The 11,638-nt window shown below is 37.4% G+C and overlaps 1 protein-coding gene across 1 annotated transcript; it reads left to right on the forward strand.

The window, feature by feature from the left end:
• The first annotated feature begins 357 nt into the window (after window positions 1-357).
• LOC136854865 (dentin sialophosphoprotein-like) lies at window positions 358-9,809 on the forward strand. Its single transcript, XM_067131399.1, has 2 exons — window positions 358-525; window positions 9,204-9,809. The coding sequence occupies exons 1-2, from the start codon at window positions 358-360 to the stop codon at window positions 9,807-9,809; spliced, it is 774 nt and encodes a 257-aa protein (XP_066987500.1).
• Window positions 9,810-11,638: the final 1,829 nt, after the last annotated feature.

The following is an 11,638-nucleotide window of genomic DNA, read 5'->3' on the forward strand; positions in this document are numbered from 1 at the left end:
GAGAGTCATCCACTTGAATATATTGATATGGTCATGCAAATGTTGAAGAGCAAATTAATTATTTGTCTGAGTAATGCTTTCTCTGGGAGAGGGAATTTCAGGTCTGTTACTCATTTCTGTCTTTGTGTATTTTAACTCATATTACGGACAACTAAAGCGGCAATTAGAAACGATATGTGTGCGGTTACTTGGGGCTTTATTCAACGAGTGTCTTGGGTTAATCAAATCGTGACACTTGTTCCGCTTTTCTAATTTCCTTAATGCATCGGTAATCCTACCCATCGTAGTTTCCTAATATTGAAAAGAGTAGTTGTGAATTACAGCTGAATATACTGTAAAGAAAAAGAAGAAGATGCAATGAATAGAAAGAGATGGAGAAAGTTGACTCGAGCGGCCGACCCTCCCTACTATACACTGGGACTAATAAGGTCGAAAGAAGAGGAAGAAGAAGAAGAAGAAGAAGAAGAAGAAGAAGAAGAAGAAGAAGAAGAAGAAGAAGAAGAAGAAGAAGAAGAAGAAGATACTGTAAATAAATACCTTCATCTAATCTTTGTATCATGCTCCTTCATTTGGATAGCTTCCATCGCCTCAAAATCACTGATATCCTCCATATTTTCTTCTTTTCCATCCCTCTACCGGGAGATATGGTACACATCTTTTCCAAGAATACTGGAAATGTTTTCCTAGTCTTTATTAGTGTTCTTGAGGAATCTTAGAATTATTTCTTTTCCCAAGAAGATTCTTTCATCAATTAAGTCAAACGGCTTAAACTGCACTGTCCTTCAAAAGATCTACTGTTATAATTTGCTGTTGGTACCATAAAAAATTATATATTTATAATTTACTCTGCTATACGCAAAAACTTAATCATTCCTTGCTGGAGGTGGCCATATCTCTCTCTCTCTCTCTCTCTCTCTCTCTCTCTCTCTCTCTCTCTCTCTCTCTCTCTCTCTCATCAGTGGCAATGGAGATGCCTTGTTAAAACAAAAGAGGGTACTTTTCTCTTGAAGCTGACTGGATTACTGGACGCTATATGATGACCATTCCAGGAAGTAGAAATTCTTGAAACCATGTCATTTTTACTATTTAAAAAAACATATATATATACATATATATATATATATATATATATATATATATGTCTTGTACCACTAGTTAGGGCGTCACTGTAGTCCTGATTCCCCGTCCGTCGCTGGTTCGATCCCACGGGACGGTGGACTTATTATCACCTAAAAATTCCCCTTCGGTAACATATATGAAAATATATCACTTCCGAGGTAGAGTGAATTGGATATTAAAGGACGTTTGTAGCTTTCTGATTGTATATGAATCACGGTGATGTGATAAATAGTCATATATATATATATATATATATATATATATATATATATATATATATATATATATATATATATATATATATATATATATATATATATCCGACGACGAGAGAAAAGGATACGATGATGATTTTTCGCTAAACTTTTTATTTCTTTCTTTTTTTTAAATATTGATATTTTCATGGCAATAAGGCTCTCAAGAAAATTTCATACCATCTCCTGCAAGAATGAATCATTGTCGCCTGATGCCGTAATATCTTCGTGTTTTTCTTGCAGACGTTTTAGAATTCTTCCCGTTCATGCGTATAGCGCCACAACACAGTTTGTGCACTGACACCAAAGACTTACAGTGGCCATCTCAGGGATCCTCCAGAAAGCCGTCTTGAAGCCTTCAGAGACAGCATGAGCAAAGAAGGCGAAGTTTATGGTTAAAATGGACTGGATGACGAAGCAGATCGACTAAGAGAGATTTTCCAGAGAGAAAAGTACATCACGAGAATGGCAGATAACTTCAGTTTACAGTATGAAGTCGAGGTTCCTGCTTTCTGCTATTATTCAACAGCTCTACAGTTGTATTTTTACTTATGGACACAAGTTCTTCATTCGAAATAAGGAAGGAAATAATCAAGAAGAGAGGAAGACAGTGGAAGGGAGGAACTGAAGAATTTATATGAAATAAAAAGGTAGAGAACTTGAGGTGTTTTCTAAGCTGATTGAGAGGAATTTTGGATACCGAAAATTACCACTTGGAGCAGTTCTTCGCTCGAAATAAGAAAGAAAATGAATACAGAAGAGAGGACATCGGCGTGGAGGCATAATGAAGAATGCTGACGAAGAAAAAAGTAGATAACCTGAGGCCTTAGAAGCTGCTTGAAAGATTTTGGATTCACAGAATTACTTTTCGGAGAAACAGGGAAGAATCGAAGGGATGATCAATATCATCAGTAAGATGGAATCTCATAAGTTTATAGAAGACGACTCCTTAAAGAAAAGAAACTGCTTATATGCCAGAAAAAGAACTCGAAGTAATGGTTAACGCGATGTTGAAATGATCTAAAACCTTCGGGATTTTCCTTGAAGACATTTTGGAATCCTTCAGTCTCCGGCTACTGGAAGGACGAGAGAAATGCCATTCGCTCATGCGCCGAGCTCCAAAGTCTCCAGGAACAATCTCCGAGATGCTTCAAATCGTCTGGAAGCCTTCGGAGCCAGCAAGTGTCATATTTGAAAAGCAAGCTAAGAGAAAGCAAAGAGTATTAGTGAGGGGAAGGGCCCGACCCAGAGGCCGCTTCCTTCCTCCAAGGAAGCAGCCTATGGGTCTGACCCCTCCCATGGAAAGGGCCCAAGCTCCTTAAGGATTGGCCCCAAAAGCCTACAAGGCTTGCCAGTCTTTTAAGGGCAGCTTTGAAGGGAAGGGTCCAACCCAGAGGCTGCTTCCTCGGAGGAAGGCAGGTATCCTGCCAGGCTGGGGAAGCGGGCCTGGAGAGGGCCCAAGAACTTCAAGGATGAGGCCCAAAGTCCTCCAAGGCTGGCCAGTCTCTTGAGGGCAGCCTTGAAGGGAAGGGTCCGACCCAGAGGCTGCTTCCTCGGAGGAAGGCAGGTATCCTGCCAGGCTGGGGAAGCAGGCCTGGAGAGGGCCCAAGAACTTCAAGGATGAGGCCCAAAGTCCTCCAAGGCTGGCCAGTCTCTTGAGGACAGCCTTGAGGGGAAGGGTCCGACCCAGAGGCTGCTTCCTCGGAGGAAGGCAGGTATCCTGCCAGGCTGGGGAAGCGGGCCTGGAGAGGTCCCAAGCACTTCAAGGATGAGGCCCAAAGTCCTCCAAGGCTGGCCAGTCTCTTGAGGGCAGCCTTGAAGGGAAGGGTCCGACCCAGAGGCTGCTTCCTCGGAGGAAGGCAGGTATCCTCCCAGGTTGGGGAAGCGGGCCTGGAGAGGTCCCAAGAACTTCAAGGATGAGGCCCAAAGTCCTCCAAGGCTGGCCAGTCCCTTGAGGACAGCCTTGAGGGGAAGGGTCCGACCCAGAGGCTGCTTCCTCGGAGGATATATATATATATATATATATATATATAACGATTTTATACCAGAACATACTCAACAGAACGAGTGTAAGATGTTAAGGAAGACTTCAGATGCATCCAAGAAAGAGAGGAAGTGAGAGAAGTGTAAAAGGGGTGTTAGGAGGAGAAGAAGGAAAAAGTGAAGGAAACTTAGACAGAGAGAGAGAGAGAGAGAAAATTTATCGTTGTCATTCAATTGTCCTGGGCAGCTCTGGGTTAGTCGTCTAATATACACACTCACACACACACACACATATATATGTATGTATATATATATATATATATATATATATATATATATATATATATATATAGAGAGAGAGAGAGAGAGAGAGAGAGAGAGAGAGAGAGAGAGAGAGAGACAGACAGACAGACAGAAAGAGAGAGAGAGAGAGAGAGAGAGAGAGAGAGAATGAAAGTTTATTGGTTGTCATTCAGAGTTATACAAAGCAGTGCTGGGTTGGTTATCTAGTATAATATATATATATATATATATATATATATATATATATATATATATATATATATATATATATATATATATATGTGATATTATTATTATTATTGTGTGTGTGTGTATATATGTATATAGTATATAAAGCTACAAATATCATTTAATATAAATTCAATATACTTTGTTAAATAACTTACACCTAAGGGGAATCATAACTGATAGGTGTATCTTTCTTGGCCAGATTCGAACCTAGGACAGCGGGTGGCAGGGTACAGTGATAGACGGTCGACAAACTATTCGGTTATGAAAGATGGGAGTTCATATTGACTCATACATTCTGTTCGTAGGAATTGTCAGAGTTGACTGTCTTGTCGTTTTTATCGACACCAAAGCTCAGGTTCAGATCCTGGGACACAGGTATATTGACCACTTGGGTTTAGGTTATGCCAGGATAAAGTGAATTCAGTATTATTTGATCATGTACATTTTTTCTGTCTCAGTTTGTGTTCCTCTTCTGAGAGTCGGCCTGTCATGATGCATCTGAAGCCTGTCCTTAACATGATACACTCTTTTCATTTTCCTGTAAAGAAAACTATTGTACCGGCTTTTTCTGTCCGTCCGCACTTTATCTGTCCGTCCTCAGATCTTAAAAGCTATTGAGGCTAGAGGGCTGAAAATTTGTATGTTGATTATCCACCCTCCAATCATGAAATATACCAAATTGCAGCCCTCTAGCCTCCTCAGTAGTTTTAATTTTGTTTGTGGTTAAAATTAGCCATAATGGTGCGTCTGGCAACGATGTAGGATATGCCACCACCTGACGGTGGCTAAAGTTTCATTGGCCTTGATTATATGCTGTAGGAAGTTAGTGTCATCAGTGCACCTCATGCGGTGCACTGCAGTCACTTCTTAAGTTCTTTGCAGCGTCCCTTCCATGTCCCCCCAGCTGCAACCCCTTTTGTTCCTTTTACTGTGCCCCCTTTCAAATTCTGTGTATTTCCATCTTACACTCACCCTCCCAACAATTGATTCATAGTACAACACTTTGAGGTTTTCACTCCTGTTACCTTACTGAACCATTTTCTCTCAGTTTCCTTTCAGCGATGAATGACCTCATAGGTCCCAGTGCTTGGCCTTTGGCCTAAATTCTGTATTCATTTCAATTCAGTTCAACTCAGTGTAATGATTCAGAATGCAACATCCATTAAAAATGGTATATTGAAAAAACCAGCAGAGCCGTAAGAGATCAGCATCCGTCGACAAACACCGCTCAGGTTAAAGCGATCGTTTGGCTCATTACACCTGCGATGATATTATTAGCTTTGAAATCGCCAGGTGACAGAGTTGTTATATTTGGTTCATCTTTTATTTAGAGTTATTTTTACGTCGTTCAAAATAAAATTCAACTAAGCACTTCGGAGCCGTTGGAAATGTTATCCGTCGATGAAAAATATCGTGTTTTACTTTATTAGTTGTTTCTTATGGCCAAATACACTGTAACTCACTTGCATACATACACATAAACACACACACACACAATATATATATATATATATATATATATATATATATATATATATATATATATATATGTATTATTGATAATGTGTGTGTGTGTGTGTGTGTGTGTGTGTCTAAATGTATTTACAATGTACTGGTCACTTTTACCAGTTATATATATATATATATATATATATATATATATATATATATATATATATGTGTGTGTGTGTGTGTGTGTGTGTGTGTGTGTGTGTATATTTGTGTACATAAATAGATAGGTATGTAGATAAGTGGACAACACAGAAAGATCCTTTCATTCGCATCTTTTAATTAAAACCAGAATGCCCCATTATCGCGTTGTCGCCACCCAGCCGAGAAAGAACTTGGTAAACACCAGACAGTAATCGCATCGCTAAACCAGCAGACATATTTGTTTTGCTTTCATCTGGATGATAATATTAGGTGTTATCATTTCATTAACAACAGACTCCATCAGAATAAACAAAATCGTAGCGTCAGTTAAAGACAAATATGAAAGGGTTGTCACGTCATCATAAGCTTTGGGTATTTGTTGGAGTCAGGCTCCAGTGGCATTTGACAGCTCAGATATCATTACTGCGTCATGGCTGTCCTAAAATTGTGTAATTTGCAGAGTCATTGTCATGGTAATTGTTCAAGTATGAAGAAACAAAAGGCACAGTAATGTCTAATATCTTATCTCGAAATATAAAATGAACTGCTTGATTACTGGTGTTGAAATGTAACACTTGTAGAAATGGCAGTTCGCATGGAATGTTGTAAATCATTGCACATTGACCGTTGTACACCGTCGCATACTTGTTGCCATTATTCTTTATATTTTTGCTTGAAAGAGTATACCATTTTCATCTCATCTTTCGAATTCCAGCAATATCCCAATTATTCATTTTGGACTCATACTTCAGAATTTTAACACAAGTATAGACATCCGTATGTTATCTTTATTTATAGTACAGATTACGACGATGAGACGACCTAGTTCCATCTCTGAATTCCAAAAAAATTCTTCCATAACATCTTAAAGTATTGAAGCTATGAAATGTAATATGTGTCCTTTAAAATTGTAGCAGCCATATTTTTCTGAAATATATATATCGCATGTGTTTTTTTATTTATAAATACTTCATAAGAAGAAAACATACAATTCTCTACACGTTAACTCATTCACTATAAGAGATAAACCCCGTGGCATTCAGCATAAGAAATGATAGGACAAATTTAGAAAACCACAGAGCAAAAATACATAACGCGACTGATAACTATGATCAAGCAGTGCAACCTTACTACATTTTGATATTAAATCACAACTAATCCTACGTGAACCTTTCAATGTTTTTCAATAGAGAAGATATACTTCACGAGGATTTTAGAAATTCTGAAACTCCTTTCACCCCGAAACAGAAGAATAATCTAAAGAATAATCTACGTAGAATCACCACCCCAAACCTCCCACTTGCTAACGACTCTGTTAAAGAAATATAATACATCGTAATTTATTTTCCACTTTGTTAAACTGCACCAAGGAAGCAGGAAGAAAGGGAAAATGAGGAGTAAATTCGTTGTAAAGCTCCATATTTTTTTACTCATGGTATGAGCTAACTCCTTTCCAGCGTAACTAACGGAAGTTTGCCTGGTTGATGAATTGGCCCTTTTTATACGCTTTTATTCAGCTTGCTTTTTGTCTGTTTGTCATGGTCAAATCTTGCAACTCAATTTTTGACCTGTTCCCTTTGTCCGATGGACTTCAAATTTTGCATGGTTACTCAATCCCGATGACAATGCAACCTTACATGATCGATATGTCGGCAGTGACCTCTAGTGACACCACAGTGACCTCTCCCAGTATCTCAGGATTTGTATGAAGTGAATAACTGCGGATTTTTATACCTTCTTTGACTGGGTAAAATAAATGATTAACTCTACTGAATTTTCAAACCTTCTTTGGCTCGACAGGCTATTTTACAGAGTATCATATTCGATTTCGTTAGCTAAAATCATAAATCGGTTACAATATGTGTCAAGACCAAAAAGTATAAAAAAAAATTAGACACGCTTTTATTAAAATGGACTAAAGTGTAAAAGATAATTTTATGAGACACACCAGGATTTTCTTACAATTAATCATGACTATGAAAATAAAAGCGTGACGCAAAACATGGATGGAAATGCTACCATAACAAAACATTTGTAGCATTTCCTTCCATGTTTGTCGCAGCGCTTTTATTTTTATAGTCATGATTAATTTTATGAAAATCCTGGTGTGTCGCACAAAATTATTTTTTTTATTTTTTAGTCCATTTTATAAAAGCTTGTTTAAATTTTTAAAAATACTTTTTTCAGTCAGATTAATCCTTTCCGGTATCAATCGTTCATCGAGACATAATTTGTATTTTCTTGTTTTCTTAACTATTTCTCTCTTCACTTGCCACCATCATTGTTTGCCGATTTTGTAGGATAATATCTCCACTCCGTTTAGTTTGTCTATCCAACTCTTATCACGATAACAAAAAAAGTCATGTATTAAGATGAGTTTGTCGGTGGATAAAAAAAAAAATAAAAGATAAGGAAGTTATTCTAACTGGGTAAAGAGCAGGGGAAGTCTGGATAGAAAACCTATAACGAATTTTGAAATTTTTTAATAATGATAATAATGATGATTACATATTTATACGCAAGCGGCCTTTTAAAAGTTTTGGTGATAATAATTGTTACGAGACCAACGTTCAGCCTCCTGAGGCGAACGAGAGAGAAGACTCATCTATTTACGAAAAACCGCTACAAAAACTTCACAGACACATTTGCCCAACACTGCATCCCTTCCTCCGACCGCCTAATCTGCATTTCATTTGACGCGTAAATAATAATAATAATAATAATAATAATAATAATAATAATAATAATAATAATAATAATAATAATAATAATAATAATGCTCTTGCAAAATGCGCTTTCAGTAAACACAAAAGGGCTGGAATGTTTTCTCATAAATACCGAGGTGGCGTCTTTATAGGGAAGGGGATTCAATGAGGCCAGTTGGTTTGGGGGGGATATTAAAAGAGATGATAATCTTATTACAATGATGTTTTGAGAAACATCAACCCAGGAGATATAAAACTAAGAATGGAAAAGAAGCTTTAAAGATGAAAAAATGAAGAAGACTCAGAAGGTACTTCATCGTATTCGGTTTCTTACACCATTCCGCGCAAGGTAAAAGGAAAATCGAAAATAGCCATTCTTTTCACTTACACTTTTTTTATTATTATTATTATTTTTCACAACATAATCCTTAAACTCGTCAGGGTTTCTCAGACCCTGTCATCTTTTTTCTCCTCCCTTCAGCTTTTGTTTCAAGAATCGATCCTTCCACCTGGCATCTGCTCAGTGTCTTTAGTTATTTGTAATTATTCCTCTTTTTCTCAATTATTTTTCTTTTATATTTTACCTATGCTGATTCCTTCCTAAACAGCTTCTAATGAGAAATCTAGTAAATGAAAAAAAAAATATATATATTTCTTTATCATACATAATGCCACTATTTAATCTCTGGACAATGAAGCATTTACGATTCTAATCAGTATCGATGTGGCATGCTTGGTTCCTAATCCAGTGTGTTTAATCACTGGTGATTCGCCTGTGACCGATATCAAGGAATCGGATTTCGATCTTTTGTTTTGCGGTGATGCAGAGATTGAACCTCCTCAGTAATGGTTCCTGGCGTTGCTCGGAACCGTCTTTTTTTTGGATCTTTCGAGCGTGATAGTCTTAAATATGAAAGTATGATGGTGATAATTATGACAGACATGGGTGTGATAGTATGATAGCGATAAGTGTGAAGGTGTTAGATGTGATGGTAATAAATATGATAGTGATAAGTGTGAGAGTGATAATATTGATAGTGATAATTGTGATAGTGATAAGTGTGAAGGTGTTAGATGTGATGGTAATAAATATGATAGTGATAAGTGTGATAGTGATAATATTGATAGTGATAATTGTGGTAGTGATAAGTGTGAAGGTGTTAAGTGTGATGGTGATAAATATGATAGTGATAAGTGTGATAGTGACAAGATTGATGGTGATAACTGTGATAGTGATAAGTGTGAAGGTGTTATGGGCAATGGTAATAAATATGATAGTGATAAGTGTGATAGTGATAAAAGTGATGGTGATAAGAATGATAGTGTTAAGCATGATAGTGATAAGTGTGAAAGGAATAAGTATGATAGTGGTACATGTGACAGTGATAAGGATGACAGTGTTAAGTATTTTAGTGATAATTATGACAGTGATAAGTGTGGTAGTGATAAGTATAATACCAATAAGTGTGACAATGTTAAGTATAACAGTGATAAGTGTGACAGTGATAAGTATAATAGTGATAAGAGTGATGGTGATAAGTATCAAAGTGATATAGTGTGACAGTGATAAGTATGATAGTGATAAGAGTGATAGTGATAAGTGTGCCAGTGATACAGATGATAGTGATAAGTGTGACAAATGATAACTGTAAAATAGTGATCAGTGTGACAGTGATAAGTATAATAGTAATAAGTGTGATAGTGATAAGTATGATAATTGTGTGATAGTGATAAGATTGACAGTGATAAATGTGACAGTGATAAGTGTGATAGATAAGGATGATAGTAATAGCAGTGATAGTGAAAAGTACGATAATAATAATACGTGTGACTGTGATAAATATGACAGTGAGAAAAGCGATTGTGATAAGTGTGATGAGTGTAACGATTTCAAACTGACCCAGCTACTTAGTCTTGTGGAAAAAACAAAACTAAGGAAACATAAAGAAGTAACGAAAAAGTTGGTTAAACAAAAAGACGTTGATTTCAGTATATATATATATATATATATATATATATATATATATATATATATATATATATATATATATATATATATATTGTCAAGTATTTACATTCCTCCCTATTAGCCAGCAAAAAAATAATTTGAATTTCTAATTAAAAGAGCTTCTCATTTGAATGTTAGGCCCAGCCAACATGGCGAGACAAGGTAGGGTGACACTTGTTTTGAACTAAGAAAGCAGTCCTCTCCACACCTGACCGGAAATCAGGACAATAGGGGCCGCTAAAGAACACCCCTGCTATAGATTTCCCCCCAAATTTTGGGGGTAGCGAACAGCGTAGTTTTAGGGAAAGTTATAATCATTAGAGGCGTAGGACCCTCGAAGGGAAGGCTGCTAACTTAAGCTTTAGGTCCTAGTTATAGGGCTTCTTTCCCTTTGACACTTTTACTGGCCTAAGACTTGCGTTCAAATGTGCCCAGCTCGCGTACATATGCACACACGCCCAGCACCTACGAAGACAACATGAAAGGGCTGATTTTCCTCTCAAGATGATGATGCTCATTCTGCAATTCGACATCTTATACAGGAGCCCCTATAAGCCTGAGCAGGTAGGTCTGAGTAGCAATCTTTCTCCAGTACCCCTCTGTTCATTCTAGTGAAATTCTTTCCTTTATTCTCCAAGATTTTCGCCATTTCATTTCCACTCCTGGCCTTTCCCTTTGCTCGGAAAGACCAGCCCCCCCCCACAAAAGAAACCATTCCTTGAATTGTCTTGTGTTTAAGTAAAGCACCAACAACCTTAACAAACTACTCCCTCCATAGTGTTAATTCGGGCCAATTAAGCTAATTAATCAAATCCTCCATGGTGCATTGTTTGGTAACGAGGGAGAACTGATTTTGTGTATAAGTTCATGCTAATTCTGGAATTCTTTTCCAGGACACTGAATATCCCGGTCCAGTTCCCTAGCCTGTGCCTCAAATCATCTTAAAAGTATTGCCATTACAATACACGTAAACTTCCCTGGTACACAGTCTGGGGAGCCATAGCCTGCTCCCCTACCTTTCGTTGCTCGCAAGAGGGCCCAATCATTTAGGACGAACTCCTTGTCAGTGGCTGAGAATTACTGAGCAGTTCTAATTTGCATTTTTTCCTTAACTGAGTTTACTTGCTGTATCATCAGCCTTTCAGATTACACCCTTGGTTGTTTTTCTGTAAATAAGTTCAATTTAACGTGAACTGCTAATCCTTTAACATGGCGACCCTCACATTATTCCTTAAATAATGGTAATACCAAGGTAAGTTACCCCTTTTTTCCCTTTCCTTTTGGTCACAGGTTGGTATTCTTGGTTGGCCTTAAAGCAGTAATTTAATAAACCCCCCTTTCATCCCTCCAACGAGACCCAATCGGTGAAAATATATATATGT

The sequence above is a fragment of the Macrobrachium rosenbergii genome, chromosome 30, assembly GCF_040412425.1.
Source record: "Macrobrachium rosenbergii isolate ZJJX-2024 chromosome 30, ASM4041242v1, whole genome shotgun sequence".
Classification (NCBI taxonomy): domain Eukaryota; kingdom Metazoa; phylum Arthropoda; class Malacostraca; order Decapoda; family Palaemonidae; genus Macrobrachium; species Macrobrachium rosenbergii.